At 39.6% G+C, this 21,639-nt stretch overlaps 1 protein-coding gene across 2 annotated transcripts in view; it reads left to right on the top strand.

Moving 5' to 3' along the window:
• Positions 1–21,639, top strand: part of SMARCA2 (SWI/SNF related BAF chromatin remodeling complex subunit ATPase 2) — a 114,660-nt gene that overhangs the window by 38,059 nt on the left and 54,962 nt on the right. For both annotated transcript variants that reach the window (XM_074165786.1, XM_074165785.1), the window contains exons 10-21: positions 2,523–2,693; positions 6,776–6,829; positions 8,315–8,445; positions 8,679–8,739; positions 10,246–10,346; positions 10,642–10,789; positions 13,450–13,613; positions 17,985–18,051; positions 18,591–18,701; positions 20,208–20,450; positions 20,759–20,872; positions 21,530–21,637. In XM_074165786.1, the coding sequence (XP_074021887.1) occupies positions 2,523–2,693; positions 6,776–6,829; positions 8,315–8,445; positions 8,679–8,739; positions 10,246–10,346; positions 10,642–10,789; positions 13,450–13,613; positions 17,985–18,051; positions 18,591–18,701; positions 20,208–20,450; positions 20,759–20,872; positions 21,530–21,637 (1,473 nt within the window). The remainder of the gene's footprint in view (positions 1–2,522; positions 2,694–6,775; positions 6,830–8,314; positions 8,446–8,678; positions 8,740–10,245; positions 10,347–10,641; positions 10,790–13,449; positions 13,614–17,984; positions 18,052–18,590; positions 18,702–20,207; positions 20,451–20,758; positions 20,873–21,529; positions 21,638–21,639) is intronic.

The raw sequence follows: 21,639 nt of genomic DNA, 5'->3' as shown, positions 1-21,639 counted from the left end.
TAGGCATTTTCAGTTTAGGGCTTTGCACTCAGAAGTCTTTGCTCAGTTAAATCCTTCTGCAAAAGCTAAGAGTGTGTGATTGTAGTGGGGTTATTTTGCCTATTTAGTTTTAGTGCAGTTGTGATTTTGAATTTGCAGATCTGTACAAGGGATTTTTACAAACATCTTCTCCTCTCAGATGCTTAGTGTTATCTAGGAAGATGTGCTGTGTCTAAAACTCTTTACATATCTTTTAAGGCATGTTGAATTCATTCCACAGATTGTCCTTCATTGACTACGATTCAAAATGGTGATCGTGTCACAGCTCATTAATACTAGTATATATCACATGCAGGAATGGGCATTGGAATGATTTAAAAAATTTAAAAAGATACTGCCAAGACAAGATTGAATGTATACAGGAAATACCTTTGCTAGATACCAATGACTATGTATTCAGTAATAATAGTATTATTATAATTATTATTATTCTAAAAGGTAGGTTTTGAGTGTTGTACTTCTATAATGGCTTGAACATTACAACTGAATTTTACAAACAATTTCACAAGCTCAATTTGAATATTGCAGCTGTTCTTGCCAACTTCCTGCATTTCTGGTGTGTCTCCAGAAAGAAAGAAGATCTCTTGTTATCTCCCAAAGTGCTGTCTTTGAAATTAATCATCTTTAAAATTTTTCTTAGTTGTGTTTTGATTTTTATAACACATTGTATTCTTCCTTTATTTGCTGTTTTAGCCAAAATTGACAAAGGCATGTCTGCTGCTTTCCTTGTATTTTTCCGGCATGCTCAAATGCATTATCTCTTTGCAGCACATGAAAGCAGTGTTTCCTGGTATCTCTTAGCCCTAACAACACACTTCAGCAGTGCCATAAGGATGCAGAAGTTGCCAGAATGACTCAGAGATATGGCTTATCTGGTGAATCCTGTCTCTGATAGTGACCTGTATCAAAGATGAAATAACACCAGGGTAGAAAGATGACAATTTTCTCAAAAGAAAATTTTCTTCTAACACCTAAAAGAAAAAGATCTGTATTTGTACTGGACAAAGGACTGAACACAAGTTCGTACCCACTCCCATGTTGTTCCTCTTGGTGTCGGCTATTTACGCTTCATGTCTTGGAAAAATCATCTCTGTAGGCGACTTACCAAGCATCTCCATTTTGGGACATTGTAATCTGTTCAATGTCACATTAAGTGATTTTTTCCCCCCTCCTCCCACCTTTCCTTACGTGTTGCAACTGCTGTAGATTTTCCAGTCATTAGTGCATAAGAGTAGGAGATTTTTAGAATCATAGAATCCCTGAATCTCAGAGTCACTCAGGCTGACAGAGACCTCTCTAGGCCAGCCACGTTCCCAAAGCTGTGCCAACATTGAATTCAAAGCAGGTTGCTCAAGGCTTTTTTCAGACATGTCATGAAAACCCCTAAGGTGAGAAGTGGCACAACTTCTGTGACTGTTCATGTTCTTCTGAAGTGCAGCCCAGCCCGCAAGCATATTGACTGCTATCCCTCAGTTTTGTGTAATCTGCAAAGTTGACTAGAGTGCCCTCCATCCCTTCCTCTAGGTCACTGATAGAGATGTTAAACACGACATGCTCCAGGATAGAACCCTGTGGTATCCCTCTTACTGTGTCCAGATAGAGTATGACCCTCTGCAGCTCTGTGGAGAAAGACATGGGGGTACTAGTGGGTGAAAAGCTGTATGAGCCAGCAATGTGTGCTTGCAGCCCAGAAAGCCAGTTGCATCCTCTACTGCATCAAAAGCAGTGTGGCCAGCAGGTTGAGGGAGGTGATTCCTGCCCCTGTATTCTGCTCTGATGAGACCTCATCTGGAGTACTGCATCCAGCTCTGGGGCCCTCAGCACAGGAAAGACATGGACCTGTTGGAGTGGGTCCAGAGGAGAGCCGCAAAAATGATCAGAGGGCTGGAGCACCTCTCCTATGAAGACAAGCTGAAAGAGTTGGGGTTATTCAGCCTGGAGAAGGCTCTAGGGAGACCTTATAGCAGCCTTCCAGTACCAAAAGGGGGCCTACAGGAAAGTTGGAGAGGTACTCTTTATCAGGGAGTGTAGTCATAGGAAGATGGGTAACGGTTTTAAACCTAGTTAGCTATTAGGAAGAAACTCTTTACTGTGAGGGTGGTGAGACACTGGAAGAGGTTGCCCAGAGAAGTTGTTGATGCCCCATCCCTGGAAGTGTTCAAGTGCAGGCTGGGTGGGCCTTTGAGCAGCCTGCTCTAGTGGGAGGTGTCCCTGCCCACGGCAGGGGGGTTGGAACTCGATAATCTTTAAGGTCCCTTCCAACTCTAACCATTCTATGATTCCATGATGATTCTATGACCCATTAACACAAATATATGACCTTCTGGGCTTGATCATATGACAAATTCTTTACCCATCTAGTTATTCCCCTATGCAGATCATAATGACCTAACTAAGGTAACACATGGTTATGGACACAGGAGTTGGTTGATGTTTCTTTGAAAGCATTTTTGTCATGACTGATGTCTGGTTTGTATTGCTAGGCTGAAGATGAAGAAGGCTACCGTAAGCTGATTGACCAAAAGAAAGATAGACGACTGGCCTACCTATTGCAGCAGACAGATGAGTATGTGGCTAACTTGACTAACCTGGTATGGGAGCACAAACAGGCACAAGCAGCCAAAGAGAAGAAGAAGAGAAGGAGAAGAAAGAAGGCAAGTAATTGCAGCCGGTATTTTTAGTCCATCTCTTCTTCAAATCCAGTTTTAATGTTGATAAGTGTAGTAATATCCAATTGTCATACCCATACCAGGGTATCTAAAATCATCTACACTGGCAAATTCTTAATACTTATCTCTCTCCACTGAAATGTATATAAGATATATATCTCCCCACTGAAATCTATCTATCTGTCTATCTATCTCCATATATATATGGACTTGTGCAAAGCATTTGACACTGTCCCACATGACATCCTGGTCTCTAAATTGGAGAGACATGGATTTGATGGACAGACTACTCAGTGGATAAGGAGGTGGCTAGACGGCCGTACTCAAAGAGTTGCGGTCAACAGCTTGATGTCCAAGGGGAGACCAGTGATGAGTGGCGTTCCTCAGGGCTTGGTGTTTGGATCAGTGCTATTTAATGTCTTTGTCAGTGACATGGACAGTAGGATAAAGTACACCCTCAGCAAGCTTGCTGATGACACCAGGCTGTGTGGTGTGATCGACATGCTGGAGGGAAGGGATGCAATCCAAAGGGACCTGGACAGGCTTGAGAGGTGGGCCCGTGCAAACTTTGTGAGGTTCAAACTTTGTGAGGTTCAGCCAGGCCAAGTGCAAGGTCCTGTACCTGGGTCACAGCAATCCCAAGCACAAATACAGGCTGAGTGGAGAATGCGTTGAGAGCAGCCCTGAGGAGAAGGACTTGGGGACGTTGGTGGATGAGAAGCTCAACATGAGCCAGCAATGTGTACTTGCAGCCCAGAAAGTCAACTGCATTCTGGGCTGCATCAAAAGAAGCATGGCCAGCAGGTCGACGGAGGTGATTCTCCCCCTCTACTCCGCTCTGGTGAGACCCAACCTGGAGTACAGCATCCATCTCTGGGACCCCCAACCTCAGAAGGACGTGGACTTTTTGGAGCGAGTCCAGTGGAGGGCCATGAAGATGATTAGAGGGATGGAGCACGTCTCATGTGAGGACAGGCTGAGAGAATTGGGGTTGTTCAGCCTGGAGAAGAGAAGGCTCTGGGGAGACCTTATAGCAGCTTCCAATACCAAAAGGGGGCCTATAGGAAAGTTGGAGAGGTACTCTTTATCAGGGAGTGTAGTGATAGGACGAGGAGTAATGGCTTTAAACCTAAAGAGTATAGATTCAGACTACGTATAAGGAAGAAACTCTTTCCTGTGAGGGTGGTGAGACACTGGGAGATGTTGCCCAGAGAAGTTGTTGATGCCCCATCCCTGGAAGTGTTCAAGGCTAGGTTGGATGGGCCTTTGCACAACCTGGTCTAGTGGGAGGTGTCCCTGCCCATGGCAGAGGGGTTGGAAATCAATGATCTTTAAGGTCCCTTCTAACCTAAACCATTCTATGATGAAATTTGCTGTCATTAATTCCAAAGAAAGTGAGAAGGAGGCAGGATTAGAAAATTGTGGGCTGTTAACATTGATCTGCCAATAAACTTTATACAGGCAAAATTGGGACAGGCTTGTAAATTAGGATTAAAGTACCCCGAAAGGATCCAGTGCATCCAAATTACATTGTACAAAGATGGGAAAAGTCTGGTTTGTATAGCTGTTTCATAGAGGGGAACTCTTCTAGACCTCCACATTCTACACTTGGCTCAGTCCATTTTGTAAGACCATTGGAAACGAGAAGAGGGAAAGAATCTGGGTAAGTTTATTACAATAAGTGAATATTCTGCCAGTAGTATCATTCATTGTGCATTCATAACATTTAATTGAAGCTTTTCAAAATTACTTTTCTTTGTATGAAGCTTTTTACCCCTTGAGAGAGACGTGTGGAAACTGAACAGTGCTATTTTTGAAAAAATAATTCTGTTTGTAAAATAATCATTAAGTAATGACTTGTCATTTTTGTGACCTCTCAGTACCTTTTATCTCTTGCAGGATGGATAAGAGGATTTTTATAATCTGTTTCCATGCCTGGTTTGCTACTAATTACTGATACAAATATAAACAATATATTTACATGGTTTACCAGCAGCACTTTAAATATGCTAATACATACCAGCATATAAAACATTCTGACTTTGGACATTAATGGTCTAAAAAATGCTCCATGTTTTCTCCTTTCCCTCTCCAAAACCTCTGTACTTTTTGTTGAAAATATGTTCTTAACATGGGCATGGGAACAATCCCCCGCTTAGAAGGTAAAGATGTAACTTAAATGGTGTTCCTGATCTGTATATAAACAGTGAGAACAGACCTGATTTAATGTACGGAATTCACAGTAGAGATAATCCTTAATGGGATAATGTGTGGAGTAAATGCACTGCTTTAATGAAAAACATTAATTCCCTCAACAGTCCACATCTGTGACATGGTTCTATTTCTACGTAGGTTTAGCTGAAGTATGTATGAGGAACAGAGTGTCTTCTGGCCATGTCGGTACAGAGATAATACTCTCTCACTGCAGCAAAAATGAAATATGCCCCATAAATATTCAGTGCTTATAAATACCCCGGCCTAAAACCTAAAGAAAGATTAGGAGAAAAAAAATCTTAGCTCAGTCTTGATCATCTGCAGCTTTTTGTTTGTTACTAAGTTCTTTCCACCAACCTTTTGCTCATCTATGAAGGTTACAGGAGTGTACACAAATATTACCCTTTGTTTGACTTGCTATGCAACCTTTCACCTATATCTGTAGTTTTTCTTGACATTATACAGAAAATGAAGAAAATGTAGCTTCCTGCTATTGCAAAATTGTTATTTCCTTGTCAAGGATTAAATTGACAAGATAAAAGACATCTTTGCATAGCCCAAAATACAAGTGCAAGATATCTGTCATTATTTACATTTATCTCCTTTGTAACATATGTTTCTGCTTTCCAAAATTGTTTTTAACTGTAGGTTGTGAATTTTCTGACTTATTAGCCAGACTTCCATTTTTGATAATACTAGTGAAAAAGTGTTTAACAAAGATGGTTAGGCATGTGTCTTGAAGTCTGAAGGCTATATAAATGAAATAAGAATAAACTTCTTTTAAAATATAGAATTGACCCATGCCTGCTGCTGCATGCTCATTTGAAGTTCATGCCTTGGGAAATGGGCTTCAATGGCAAAGACAGAGGCTTAAGGCTTGATCTGAAGCAGATATCGAGGGTCATCTCAATAGTCCGAAATGCACCTATTTCTGAAGTATATTTCTTAAATAAAAGAAACAACTGGATTATGTAAATTTATCATACACATTAATCATACTTGGAAGTCGTTTATCTATAAAACATGGTATAAGAGATCCGATATTGTTATTGGTCTGATCTGTTTTGCATTGGTAACCAAAATAAAACTGTGCTGCAGTACCACAAGCCCTGCACTGTGACAGGAGCGGAAGCTGTATTCTATCCTTTCTTGCTCATTGCCAGAGTTGTTTAGGAAAGTCCCAATTCAGAAGCAAAGTAGGTCTTCCATTATCTCATACTATAGTGACATTTTTAAGTAGGGTGAATGAGGATAGGCTCTGATGAAGATACTGCTTATTTCTCAGTGGTGCCTGGGGAGAAAAAAAATCCAGCTTACTCCAGCTAAGAACTCCAAGGTTCTTTTTGTTTGTAATTTCAGTAACTCTGGCCTAGACTAAATTGAGATAAAGTGCAAAGAACTTCCCAAATATTCCTTCTAGTTAGTTCTCTAGTAATTGTGTACGTACCTAAAATAAAAGTACCTGCACAGATACACGATTTGTGATGCCTTTAGAGGAAATCAATAGTAAATCCCATGAAGATTAATTACTATTTTATTTGTACTAGCACAGTCTTTAAGCAACTGAACTGTCTGAACCAGAAATTCAGTAGGCCAGACACTTAAATGCAGTTTATTACAGTGACTAGAGGTGCTGTAGGTACCCTGTTCATACTAGTATATGGTTTATGTGTATGGTAGTTATTCTGTGGCTATCTCTACCTATATCCACCATACCTTGGATTACATGCATCCCAGGCAATTCAGAAATAGAGTGGAACATATTCATGGTCCAAAACGCTTATCTCATATAAAATATTCTCTCTATACCTGTAATCTGACTGTGATATTTTTCAATTCTTCATTTGTTTTAGAAGGCTGAAGAAAATGCAGAAGGAATGGCATCTGGTCTTGGTCCTGACGGAGAGGTATGAATTTTACAAGGTGGTTTGTTTGTTTTGTTTTATGTTTCTTGGGGGGTTTTTTGTTCGTTTGTTTGTTTGTTTTTAATATCCAATGATTGTTCTGTGTGCCATTGCTACAGCTTAAGAAAAAAATCATCACCATAAGTGTTCTAAAAAGAGCTGTTGCTTATAACCAGGAATAAAAATTACCTGGATTAACTTTTATGCTGGCCTGTTTCTCTTCAGAAAGTTGAAGACAAAAGAAAAATATATTGAGTCTATCACTGAGTGTGCTGAAGAATCCCTCTCAGCTTTATTACATGCTTAAAAGTAAATGGCTTTCTTGCAGTCTGTGTGTGGGCATAATTTACTTCATAAAATGAGGTTGTAAACATGATATAGTCTAGCTTCCCATTTTTATAAAATACATTGTTGTCATTGCATGTATTTAGCTTTCAGACACAGAACAGACTATAGTAGTATGATGGCTTAAGACATTTAAAAGTTCTTTTTTCCTCAGAAGAAAATGGAAATGACTAATTTTTCTGTGTCATTCTTTGAATAGTATTTTTCATTCAGTAGCAGAGCATATGCTGCCTCATTAAGAACTGTTTTGTTAATGCCATTTTTCTGTTCCATTTTGTTTTTATATAAAGACTTTAGAATTGTATTTATTATTTTACTTTTAGGGTTTTTTTATACTTGCAAGTGATATTTTTGCTGATGTAGTTAGAGTTATAGCAAAATCCTTTAATATAGTTATGGTTGCACAAGAAAAATGCATATAACATTCTTGTAACTTCATTACTTTTGGGAACTTATAAACGTTCAGAATTATTTTTTCTTGTTTGTGTATATATATATATACGAGGAAAAGATTCTTCAGTAGAAGCAGTAGTAGAAGGCAAAAAGGTTTTAAAGTAGCAAATCTGTGGGCAAAGAAAACAGGGCAAAGAGAAAACAGAAAAAGTAATGCCATCTTGGTTTTGTTAGATCACCAGAATAAGTTAAAAGTTTTGTTATTGCTGGTACTTTATCAGCTTAATTAAAGAAGTCAGGACAGCGAATCTTTAATATAGGCCTTTACTTAAAAAGTTAGCTACAGTATTACATCCTTGTTTCTCTATTTAAGAGAAAAGGTCATAAGGTCAATGTATGTTTTTGGTTATAGGTGTATATTGGTATAAATAACAGGGTTAAATGCCTATAAACATACATACCTTGTGTCATTACACAGAAGCCAATGGTGTATTTTTTTCCATGCTGCTCTTGTTAATTTATTTGGAGTACTGTGATGTATTTGTGGATGTCACTTAGAATATATTACACATAGAAATACTGTGACTCAGTGTTTGCTTGATAGCCACGTGGGAAGGGGTGGCTTCTTATAACAAAACTGCACTGCTTGTTTACAGCTGGAATTTGGAAGTGCTATTAGTTCTTTTTATTATGTATGACAAGCATGAAATTCAGTTGCCTTATGGTATAAGATTTCATTTGAATTTTTAGCCCATAGATGAGAGCAGTCAGATGAGTGACCTTCCAGTCAAAGTGACTCACACTGAAACAGGCAAAGTTCTTCTTGGACCAGAAGCACCAAAAGCAAGTCAGCTGGATGCTTGGCTGGAAATGAACCCCGGGTAAGCAGTTAGCATACAAGTAGGCTGCTTTTTCTATTTGCATTTATATTTTTCATGGGCTTCTCTTAGTTATTCTTTTTTTCTTTTTTACCTGTTCTGTTCTATTCTGTTCTGGCTTGTCTAGTCTATTCTTCTTTTTAATTTATTAGGTATAAGCTGAGTAGGAGGTGTGTTGTACCTAATCCCTCCTCATGTTATCTGTAATTCATAATCTTTCTGTCATCTTTGTACAGCTATGAAGTTGCTCCCAGGTCAGACAGTGAAGATGAAAGTGGCTCTGAATATGAGGAGGAGGTATGTGTCTTTAAAAAAAATATACAAGCAATACAGTAAAAACAAGTACTTACTCCATGTGGTGTTTTCCTGTTTTTCATAAGGAAGGAAGGGAAAGTGATAGTGGGTGTTTTAAGAATAATAAAAACAGGAAAAGTAACTGGTTTTGTAATTCTTCTCAGTTCATAGCAGTTGTCCTTTATATATGCTGTAAATGCCAAACTGGTAATCGGGCTCAGGAAAAGTAAATATTTTAAATTGACTTTTAAGAATTGTGAACCAGAGGATATCAGCAGGTTCCTATTTTAAAATATATGTCATAAAAGGCTGTATTGTGGCTTTGTGCTTAATTAAATTAACATCTTTAATGTTTACGCAGTGGACGTTTTATTGACAATTCTGAATAACACAGTTATTATTTATATATTATGTTTATTAAAAAGGGATTATATCAAGGATTTAGGTTCAGACTGTTTAGGGTAGGCTTGATTCAGTACTTTAAGAGTAATTTAAATATTACTGTTACAGAAATTCTGAATAGAATCTTAAAATTAACACATGCAAAGATCCCTATACTCCAGGGTCATAACACCAGACACTATGAATAATCAATACCAATACTTGCATAGCATTTTTCAGACAAGTACTTTCTAAAGGAGAGCAAAACTGAGGAATAGAGAACGACCATGTTCAATCAACAGGCTAGCAACAGAACTAGGTATAGAACTCAGAACTCCTAAGTCTGGCAGTCTTTACAATACTACACTAAATGACCACTGAATCTGACTGGACTGTATGATGTACATGCCTTTGTATGGCTAATTACTGCTAACGCAATTCTATAAGACTCTCAGTAGTAAGAAAGGAGGGGGGGGGCTGATACCTGTCAGATTCTAGGAGGAATATTAAAAGAGATGTTACTACATTTTTAGCATAAACTCTTCAGCAGTGGTGTTGTTTAGAGCTAGGGAAATAATTCTTAGGAGATTAAATGTGCATGATTCAGAGCAGTGTTTTGTTCATCTGCATTAGTGAGATTTTAAGTTGTTCATTATCTGTTGCAACTGTAGTCAGAAAACATCACGTTGTTTTAGAAAGAGTAGAAATGTCGTCTATTTTAAAAAAGTTAAGAAACTAGAAGCCTAAGACTGCAATTCTTGGCAGTTTTTAAGCTTTATTAAAATATCACGCATCTGGAACGATATAAATATATACACAGTATTGGAATCCTCTCCATCAACATGATAGACAGAGTAAGGCTTTTAAGTAATGGCGTTAAAGGGGAAAATACTTTTTATTTCAAAGTATCATGGCTTTCTGTGGGTTAATGTATGTCAAAAATGGTCTTCTGCACTTGCTGCAGCGCAATTCTGTTGCAGAATAAGCCTAAGTTGAACTTTGTGATTTAGGTTTCTCTCATAAAGAGTTGGTGAATGAAAGCTACGAATATGTGAATGCCAGTTAAAAGCATGACTTAGGAAGATGTTGCACTTCCCAGAAATCCTGTTCTTTTTCTATATTCTGTAGGATGATGAAGAAGAATCAAGCAGGTTGGAAGCAGATGAGAAGATACTCCTGGATCCGAACAGTGAGGAAGTTTCTGAGAAAGATGCAAAGCAAATCATTGAGTGAGTGTTGTTTAGGTGCTGTTTTTTGCTAGGAATTGTGATTTGTTACAGTGGTGTTTCCCAAGAGTAGCTTGCTCTAGGTTACAGTGAGTTGTGGTAGCTTCTCTGGCATGAACGTCTGCAGGAGATCATGATCATTTGGTATTAATTGTGTACTGTTTATAAAGTAGCTTGCACCCGTTGGTGTACTTGCCACAGGTGGGGGTTTGCAGAGTTTCTGTAGACATACATGTGTGGCCTGTGTTCAAAAAAACTGTTTGTGGGAATTGACTGTAGTTCTTCTTCTGCTTTCCAGGACAGCCAAGCAAGATGTGGATGATGAATATAGCATGCAATATAGTGCTAGAGGGTCTCAGTCCTACTACACAGTTGCTCATGCGATCACTGAAAGGGTGGAAAAGCAGTCTTCTCTTCTTATTAATGGCACACTAAAACATTATCAGGTGACAAATCATTAAAATGTTAAAATATTTAAAACTTGGAATTATGCTCGACATTTCAATGTGGTATTTCAAGTGGCAAGCTGAAAATTTGTTAAGAAATGCAAGATCTCTAGTAGGTTAGAATTTGGAAATTAAATGGACAATGCAGTGACAGCTACCTATCACAGATAATGTTTTGTATATACTGCTTGAATAATAATACCTTCTTTCTTTATATACCTGGAACTTTTTGTTTTTCATTGCAGACCAATATTTTTTTGGTTTTGCTATCTTTCTCATTGACCTGGAATTTCAATTCTGCTTATTGTTTTGATTTGTGGTGGGTTAACAGTATCTATCTTGTTCTAATGTTAAAAAGTTTAGGATTTTATTTTTTAATTAAGATCCTCATATTTCACTGTAGTGATAGATAAAATTTGAAAACAAGAAAAATATTTTACTATGGAGGTTGATGTCTCATATTCTTTACAGACATTCAGTGGACTTGGTAATTAGGAACTTCTGTATTCTGACATAAGCTAGATTCGTGTATGATTAAAAATGTCATTAGTACATGTTTTCATCCGTTCTGCTGTTGTACAGCTTTCTAGCTGGACCCACTTCGGGCAGGGAATTGGCCTAGAGACTGCCTGAAGTTTATTCCAAACTGAATAATCCCATGATCCTACTTGTTCATAGCAAAACTGCATCTGAATTTGAGTTCTGCTGTGAATCCTTGGCACTTCGAGGTGTCTCAGTATGAGCCCTCAATAAAAAGAGCAATGTGTCATTCAGTGACTGATTTTTGAACATGATAGGCTAAATAACTTTTCTGGCACCACTGAGGAACACCATGACTAAGACAAGACAAACCATGTAGAGAAATATGCCAGTTTCTCAGCTATGAGGCCCTCTTTATTTTTGCTGCCTCAATGTCGATACGTTGTCCAGCTTGTGCACCCAATGAAAGGGAGCCAACAGGTGGAGGCAGCAGTCTTCTTTACTAAATAATCCTGATTCACTGTCTGGGAAGGTTTACCAGATATACTAAATGAATAGTGTATAACAATAGTAATTTGATGGCCATATTGACTTAAAGTACTCATGGATGGGAAATTAAGATAGTGATAATCCCTTTACTTCCTGAATTGTAATTACTTATGGAACATAGAAATATTCTTAAATTATGTAGATCTGTGTTTTACAATGCAATTTCCCTGTGTGCCACAAAGCAAAATAATTCAGTCTGTAGAGTTACCCAACAGGGATTTGGTAACAGGGATTACCAATTAGAGCAGGTCCTTTATCTGCTCAATATGATAACTAGCAATTGCGTAAGTAGTTTTGTTCTCAATGATGTCTGTTTTATATAGTAATTGCACCAGACGTAGGAGGCACACTTGTCTAAAGAGCTTTATGTCAGCAACATTGAGGCTTGGCTTTGGTTCTAGCAAGAACGTTTTGAAGGAGACTGTTCTGTGACTCTCCCCATCACTCCCTATATCTCCCTGTCCTCTAGATTTTGCGTTTTATATCCTTCTCAACTTCTTTTCTGCTTTTTCATGTTTCTTACTGCCAGTTTTAGTCAGATTGTCTCTTCCTTCATATTGGTATTTGTCAGTAGAGAAAGTTTAATGATGTAGAAAAGCGTTCTCCCATTCTCAATTCTGAAGCCGCTTTGTAAGTGGGACATGCAGTTGCAGAACAAATTCTGATGGTGACTTGAGTAATATCTAAATATAAATCAGTCAGCGTGTACACAAAGCCAGCAAGATGGCAATGTTATTTTGGATAGTTTCTTGCAGGGACAGCAGAAAGTTACTTCAAGCTTGTAGTGTTTTCTCTCTGAACTTTCTTAGGCCTATTAGTTTACTTCTCGCTCCATGCATGAGACACACCAAGAGTCTGGATCTTAAAAGCAAAAACTTGCTCTGCACTTGCATGAGTAATGTGGTACACGCATACGTGAAAGTCTGTGCAACCAGGGAATACTCTGAGCCAGTGCTTTCTAGCAGTACTCCTTGGAGTTTGAAACTCTTGTGATGTAGAAGTTTCTTAGCTACAGTACTCTGGCTTTCTTCCAGCTTTCTTGGATTTTATACACCAGGCATAATTGGACAAAGGAAGCCTACTCTGGCATGTGGAGATATGGGCAGCAGACACTAAATGGAAATGTGCTGCAAGAGCTTTAGCATACCGGTGATGCAGTTGGCAAGTGTGAGGCTTACATGTTTTGTGCAAACTTGATGGATTTGGTCTTGAAAGATTTGAATTGACACAAGCAAATGACATGAAATATACACAGAAAGTTTAACATTTGACAGTGTTAAAATTGAAGAACAAACTCTTGTTAAGTATTTATCAGCCTTACATGTGAGTGCCTTTGTTGCTTTGAATGCAGTACCAAAAAACCTCCATGTATGAAATCTGACTTCTTACGGGCTCTGCTAAACAGGAGTGATGATTTCCGTATAGATCTTACCAGAAATTTGTCTTGGTTTTCGTTTTGTTTTGTTTTGGGGAGAAGGTGTTAAGATAGCCAGAGATCCTCATGCATATAGTATTATTAAAGGAAATCCCATGTCTAAGTAGTCAGGGACATCAGAACCTTGGTTCTGTAGTACTGGTGTTAATTATTTGTCTGGGTTTTAAATAACTGAAACTATTATTCTTTGTTTCAGCTCCAGGGACTGGAATGGATGGTTTCACTCTATAATAATAATCTGAATGGAATTTTGGCTGATGAAATGGGGCTAGGAAAGACAATACAGACCATTGCACTTATCACTTACCTGATGGAGCACAAAAGACTCAATGGCCCCTATCTCATCATTGTTCCCCTTTCGTAAGTGAAGGATCTCTTTCTGCTGTTACTATTCTAAGCATTGCAGGTTGGTTTATTTGGAACACACACTTGTTTTTCATGTAATGACAAGATCAGATGCACAGTAGGATTACACTGAGCATATATTCAGTGCTTTCTTTTATCATTTCTTCCCAGGTAATTGTCTGGCTTTGTAAGGGTGACCAGAAGGCTGATTAAGCGCTTGGTTCCGTTAGTTTCACTGTCCACTCTTCTGGCAAACTGAGTAGTAAATTTACTGTAATTCACTCTTAAGCCACAAGAGGAGGATGGTATTTCTTTCATATTACATGCCTGCAGTTCCCTATTCAGCTTTTAACTGTGATATTAAAAATCTTTGTTTAATTCTTTAAACAGCTGGCGCCCCATGTGATATCAAGTAATCATGCTTTAATGAGGTTGGATGATCTTTCAAAGCCTTGAATGTAGCCTTGATGAGTGATATTGACACTTTGGTCAGGTGTCCAGATTGTGATTGTTCATTGTGCTGCTCCCTTTTGCTTATCCTTAGCTTTCCAAGATGCCACTTATTTTACACATTTATCTTAATGCATTTTCCTTTCTCCAGAGGTGAGGTGTGGCTTTTAGTGATGAGAAGTGCTATGTTTTAAATAAGAACTGTCAGGCATTGTAAAACTGATGTCGGTTATTGAGGAGTTTTTTGCTTATTTTTGTGTGTGACTTGATTGATGTGCAGAAGTTCCCTGGCCTTTTTGTTAGATAATATGTCCACCAATTGTGCTGAGCATGCAAATCTGTTGTAAGATTGGGACAAACTTTATTTGTGGCCATCTCTTGATTTCTTTTGAGGTATCCTGTCTTCTAGCTGTGCTGCAGTACTGATTAACTAACATAAATACCACAGCTGTTCATAATTGTATGAATAAAAATTATGAGCTCTAGTGGGAAAAGAAATGAGTGGGAGAAGACCTATAAAGTAAAAAAAAAGTTAAAGGGAGAGTGTTATTTATGTCAGATTTCACATGGGCACAGTAAAAAAATCTTATTTTTTTTAAGTACTCTGTAATACTTTTTCATATGTTTCTAAAAGAGAGGAGCTGAAGTTTCTTTCTTGCATACATTTTAAAAGCCACATTTCTCTACCTTTTCTTAATAGCTAGGACTGCTGCTCCAGGCCCAGTAAGGAGGAAAAAAAAAAAAGCAACAAAAAAAAAGCAACCAAAAATCCTCAAGGTTATTATTGCTACTGTATCATGATAGCAACTAGGTTAGCCATAAAAACCTATTTGTTGTGATCAAACAGCAGAAACACAGTGTGAAAATGGACCTGCATAGTGGCAGTGGGTGGCACTATGAGTACTTCTACTCAAATAGAACACAGATGAATTCTGTTATCAGCTTCATGAGAGTATATTTCAAAATAGGTCAGGTCAGGTCTGACTAACCTGATAGCCTTCTATGATGGCATGACTGGTTGGATAGATGAGGGGAGGGCAGTGGATGCTGTCTACCTTGACTTCAGCAAGGCTTTTGACACAGTCTTACACAGACACAGTAAGCTTAGAAAGTGTGGATTAGAAGAATGGACAGTGAGGTGGATTTAGAACTGGCTACAGGCAGAGCTCAGAGAGTTGTTATTAGGGGCGCAGAATCTAGTTGGAGGTCTGTGACAAGTGGAGGCCCCCGGGGGTCAGTACTGGGCCCAGTCCTCTTCAATATATTCATCAATGACCTGGATGAGGGGATGGAGTGTACCCTCAGCAAGTTTGCTGACGATACAAAACTGGGAGGAGTCATTGACACACCGGAGGGCTGCGCTGCCATACAGCGAGACCTGGACAGGCTGGGGAGTTGGGCAGAGAGGAACCTGATGTACTTCAATAAAGGCAAGTGTAGGGTGCTGCACCTGGGGAGAAATAACCCCATGTGGCAGTACAGGTTGGGGGCTGACCTGCTGGAAAGCACCTCTGAGGAGAAGGACCTAGGAGTCACAGAATCACAGAATCACAGAATCTTAGTGGTTGGAAGGGACCTTTGAGATCATCGAGTCCAACCACATTAAAAAAAAAAAAAAAACAAAACAAAACACAAAAACACACAAACAAACAAAAAAACACAACACAAAACCAAACAAACAACAACACCCCCCCAAAAAAAAAAAAAAAAAAAAAAAAAAAAAAGCAAGCAGCATCCATCAACTAAACCCCACACACAACACCCCACCACAAACCAACAATCCCGGGCACTAGAGCATGCCCTGAAGAGCCACGTCTACACGTTTCTTAAATACCTCCAGGGATGGTGACTCCACCACCTCCCTGGGCAGGCTGTTCCAGTGCTTGACCACTCTCTCAGTAAAGTAATTCTTCCTAATATCTAATCTCAACCTCCCCTGCCGCAACTTCAGACCATTTCCTCTGGTCCTGTCGTTATTCCCTTGGGAGAAGAGGCCAACCCCCGCCTCTCTACAGTTTCCTTTCAGGTAGTTGTAGAGGGCAATGAGGTCTCCCCTCAGCCTCCTCTTCTCCAAACTAAACATGCCCAGTTCCCTCAGCCTCTCCTCATAGGACTTGTTCTCCAGACCCCTCACCAGCTTGGTGGCTCTCCTCTGGACACGCTCCAGCACTTCAATGTCTTTCCTGTAGTGAGGGGCCCAAAACTGAACACAGTACTCTAGGTGAGGCCTCACCAGTGCCGAGTACAGAGGCACGATGACTTCCCTGCTCCTGCTGGCCACGCTATTCCTGATACAGGCCAGGATGCCGTTGGCCTTCTTGGCTGCCTGGGCACACTGCTGGCTCATGTTAAGCCGGCTGTCCACTAACACTCCCAGGTCCTTTTCTGCCAGGCAGCTTTCCAGCCACTCTTCCCCAAGCCTGTAGCATTGCCTGGGGTTGTTGTGGCCGAAATGCAGAACCCGGCACTTGGCCTTATTAAACCTCATCCCATTGGCCTTGGCCCATTGGTCCAACCTGTCCAGGTCCCTCTGTAGAGCCTGCCGACCCTCAAGCAGATCAACACTCCCACCTAGTTTGGTGTCATCCGCAAACTTACTGAGGGTGCACTCAATCCCCTTATCTAGATCATCAATGAAGATATTGAACAAGACTGGCCCCAAAACTGAGCCCTGAGGGACACCACTGGTGACCGGCCGCCAACCAGATTTTGCTCCATTAATCACAACTCGCTGAGCACGGCCATCCAGCCAGTTTTTTATCCAGCGGAGGGTACACTTGTCTATGCCATGATTCTCCAGTTTCTCCAGGAGAATGCCGTGAGGGACGGTGTCAAAGGCCTTACCAAAGTCCAGGTAGACAACGTCCACAGCCTTCCCCTCATCGAGAAAGCGGGTCACATGGTCATAGAGTCCTGGTGGACAGGACTGTCCAGGATGACCAGGAGCCGACAATGTGCCCTTGTGGCCAAGAAGGCCAATGGCATCCTGGGGTGCATCGACCAGCAGGTTGAGGGAGGTTATCCTCCCCCTCTACTCTGCCCTGGTGAGGCCCCATCTGGAGCACTGTGTCCAGTTCTGGGCTCCCCACTTCAAGAAGGACAGGCAACTGCTGGAGAGGGTACAGAGAGGGCTACAAAGATGATTAGGGGCCTGGAGCATCTCCCTTACGAGGAGAGGCTGAGGGACTTGGGTCTTTTTGGCCTGGAGAAGAGAAGGCTGAGGGGGAATCTGATCAACGCCTATAAATACTTAAAGGGTGGGTGTCAAGAGGACGGGGACGGTCTTTTTTCAGTGGTGCCCAGTGACAGGACAAGAGGAAACGGGCACAAACTTGAATATAAGAAGTTCCACCTAAACATGAGGAGGAACTTCTTTACTTTGAGGGTGGCAGAGCACTGGAATAGGCTGCCCAGGGAGGTGGTGGAGTCTCCTTCTCTGGAGATACTCAAAACCCACCTGGATACGTTCCTATGCAACCTGCTCTAGGTGGACCTGCTTTGGCAGGGGGGTTGGACTAGATGATCTCCAGAGGTCCCTTCCAACTCCATGTGATTCTGTGAAAAGTTGTAACGTCAGTTTTCGGATGATAAGTAGTATAAAAGAACTTACAAATCTATTTTTTCTTCAGGGTTATCATTTTTATCCTTAATATACTACAAAATACAAAGATGCTCATAAAATACTACTCTGAATTGGTTTCAAAGAGGCCCTTGAATATGAGCTGAAAGAGAGTTTCACTCTTTTTTCTCGTTACTCCCCTCTCAGAGATGCTTGTATTTTATTACATTATATTAAGTGCATTTTTTAAAATATACTGTTAATTATGGGGATTGATTACACGACGTGTTGAAAAGTTGGCAATCACTTGGAAACATTTATAGTTTAACCTGCAAATGATGAAATATATTACTTTTTCTTTATAATCTCTATGATAGGACTTTATCCAATTGGACATATGAATTTGACAAATGGGCTCCTTCTGTGGTGAAGATATCTTACAAGGTTTGATTTGCTTTTTATATGATTATAGAGTTGAAGAAATGAGAATAGACCCAGATTTTCCTCTGCCTCTGCATGCATTTCTAAACTATTTGCTTGTAAAGTTTTGTTGTGTATATCAAGTACTGAGCAGTGAGAGTTCATCACACTTAGAAGACTATAGTAAACTGTAATTACTTTCGGTTAGTGAAATGCAGAATAAAATTGTTAATTATCACATTGCAAGGCTTCTGATGAGAGTAATGCAAATGATAATTACTTCAGATTTTATACACAGCAGAATACTTTGCTGTTTGGCTACTGTAGTACTGGTACGGCCAAGCAATTTGTAAGGAGACGAGACCGCTAGCTACATCTTTCCTGTGCCCATAAACAGAGCTTTACAGTCTAACAACAGTTTAGGGAAAGCACCTTGAAGTCTGGAAGGCATCAATATATTGTTTGCAGTACAGTAGGATTACAGTTTCTGTATCTGCTATTTAATAAAAATGATAGATTTTCTTCATCAGAAGAAAGAGTAATTACTTCTCTCTCTCTTTTAGGGTACACCTGCAATGCGCCGCTCACTTGTTCCTCAGCTTCGAAGTGGAAAATTTAATGTTCTTTTGACTACTTATGAGTACATAATAAAGGACAAACACATCCTTGCTAAGGTAATATGACTGTCATCTCCTAACAACAAGACCTTTAAGACACCTTCAAATGGTGCATAGCACAAAATATTTTTGTTTTATAGGGAGGTCCTGAGTTGTTGTTCTGTCCTTCAGTAGAAGTTGAACCTTTCATTTACTTTCCTGTTACTCTTTTTTTATTGGACTTCTCAGTCATAGCTCTTCTCCCTCTTCTCCCTGTAGACACCAGCATGTTCCTGAATGTGGCCAGGAGACTATTCCTTTATGCAGTTCCCTCAGTACTGTATACCTGCCTACCCTTGGAAAAACATGACAGTTCTCCTCTCTGCATAGTGGCATTTAGCCTAATCTGCAGTCCTGACTTCAACTATTTTTCCATTGTTTCTGACCTGAAGCTCATTCTTACTAGAGACTTTCCAGCTATATGGGCACTTTTTCACAAATGACTGAATAGTTAACTGTATCATGAATTTGGTATCCAGACTCTATTATACGTGACCCAGTTCTCGAAGGCTCACTAACTGTCAACAGCCATGCCTCAAATGTAATGAATTAATTTGAAAGCTACTGTACTATAAACTATTTCATGTACATACAAAGCAGACTAAGGAGGTATTTAGCCATATGGAGAAACCATACGGTCGTACTGTCCCTTTGTTGTTCATTTTCACTTTATTTTATTCTCTTACATACTATACATTTAAATTATTCGTATTTCCTCTCTGATACAAAGGCAGTGAATTTTCTTAGCATAATTCTGCACACTTGAGAACAGTTTGAGACTGTGGAATTTTCCTTCCCCTCTAGTTTTTGCCCACCCTTCTTAAAAGATAGGAAGGACAACACTATGCCATTCATTCCGTCCTGGAAATGGAATTAGTTAGCACCTATGAAAGTACAAACCAAGGCTTTCCTAGTCATATTGTCAGTGTGGCACATGGGTTGACTGCCCACCAGGTGCTAACAGAGAGCTTGAGCAACTTTCAGCATCTGCTATGACCGCATTTAAGCTTTCACATTAAGAAATAGAAACTGAGATAATTGTAATTATGCTGCCTCCTTCTTGAGTAAAAACATAGGATTAGCTGAAACAAAACAAAATTCAGGGTGGCTCTTGGTTGTGAGCATAGTTATTTTTGTCTGAAAATGATTTTGTCTCCTCTCAAGGTTCTTGTTGCAGATAGGTTTATTTGAAGTTTATGTGGTCTCTTACTTTCCCTGTGAAATGTACTCTGGCCTTGAAGAGAAAGAGCCAGTCATCCTAATCTCTTTCCCAGAAATGAGAGGAATCTGCTGTTTGCTGTTGTAATTCTAGTCAAAATTCAGTATCAGATTCAGCATACCTAGTGTTTGTTTCTATTTTTGCGTCTTGCAAGGACACTGGTACTTGGAGAATGCATGATTAGACTTTCCTTGTAAATGAGAATGATGTCTCAGGTTTGAAGCATTTTTGTTCTACCTGTTGGGAGGAATTTGACTAACAGTGACCTGCTTTAACTTTGCCAACTTTTCTTCCTTTTCTTGCAGATTCGATGGAAATACATGATAGTAGATGAAGGCCATCGAATGAAGAACCATCACTGCAAGCTGACTCAGGTCTTGAATACTCACTATGTGGCCCCTAGGCGAATACTGCTGACTGGGACTCCATTGCAGAACAAATTGCCTGAACTTTGGGCTCTTCTCAATTTCCTCCTCCCAACCATTTTCAAGAGCTGTAGCACCTTTGAACAGTGGTTCAACGCTCCATTTGCCATGACTGGAGAAAGGGTACTGTGGCAGTTTGTTTGTTTTTTTTTTTAAAAACATCAGAAACAAAACACTTTGATGAAAAGAGAAAGGAGCTTATACAGATTGATTTGTCTTTGAACTCTCTCTGGTACTCTAGGGAATTGATGTAACTAAAAGCCATCTCTCTTATAAAGCTAGAAAATTTTAGTATTGGTGTCTTTTTTGACTCAGAGTCAGTTTGGTTGTAACATGCAAGTAATTGTTGCACCTACTTAACCTTTCATGTGAGAGAATACATTATCTAATATGCTGAGTCGTCATGTAGTGACTTTTATAAACTTCTGTAGGTTGACTTAAATGAGGAGGAAACTATTCTGATCATCCGTCGTCTCCATAAAGTGCTCCGACCCTTCTTGCTGAGAAGATTGAAGAAAGAGGTTGAGTCTCAACTGCCAGAAAAGGTTTGCAATGAGAGGAGTTGTGGAAGGGGTTTTATACTTTTTTAAAGCATTATGTAATGTTCATTTTTGAGATTTATTGTACAGAAGAGGACTTCTTTAGTATCTATTATTTCTGTGCTTTGTTTGTTTATAACTCTGCAAAGAAAGCTGGCCACTGAGGAAGCTCTGAATACCTGAAGTTTCTGCATTCTCGGGATTCCTCACCGGTCTTACAGCTGTAATTCTGTTTGTAGTCATCCATATAAGACATGCAACTTATTTCCACAATACCTGGTTTCAAGTTGTGAGTGAGTCAGCCATACACTGAGGATTAGATTTTGCCCTGTTCCATCCTTCCTGCACTAGTTAAAACCTTAGCTAGTTCACTGAGATTCCTAACGGACTGCTGGACTTTATAAAGCAGGCAGGTTTTGCTCCTGCATTAATATTCCAAGAGTCTTGAGAAGTGTCTTGTAGAAATTGCACAAGTGTTTTTTAATTCAGAACATAAAATTCTCTTCTGATTTGAAAGATTTGAAGTTGGATTGCTGCTCACTGAAATCATACATGGTATTAATTAGTAGGTTTATGGTTTGTGTTTTAGGATGACAAGAACCTACAGTTACATTCTACTAACATTAGTCCGTGTGTTTATTGTTGGCATTTTTTTTAAACTAGGTGGAATATGTGATCAAATGTGATATGTCAGCTCTTCAGAAGATCCTGTATCGTCACATGCAAGCCAAGGGAATCCTCCTCACAGATGGTTCTGAAAAAGACAAGAAGGT

Source organism: Numenius arquata, chromosome Z (genome assembly GCF_964106895.1).
Source record: "Numenius arquata chromosome Z, bNumArq3.hap1.1, whole genome shotgun sequence".
Lineage (NCBI taxonomy): Eukaryota > Metazoa > Chordata > Aves > Charadriiformes > Scolopacidae > Numenius > Numenius arquata.
The sequence above is the reverse complement of the archived record's forward strand: the minus strand, read 5'-3'. Positions and strand labels throughout refer to the sequence as shown.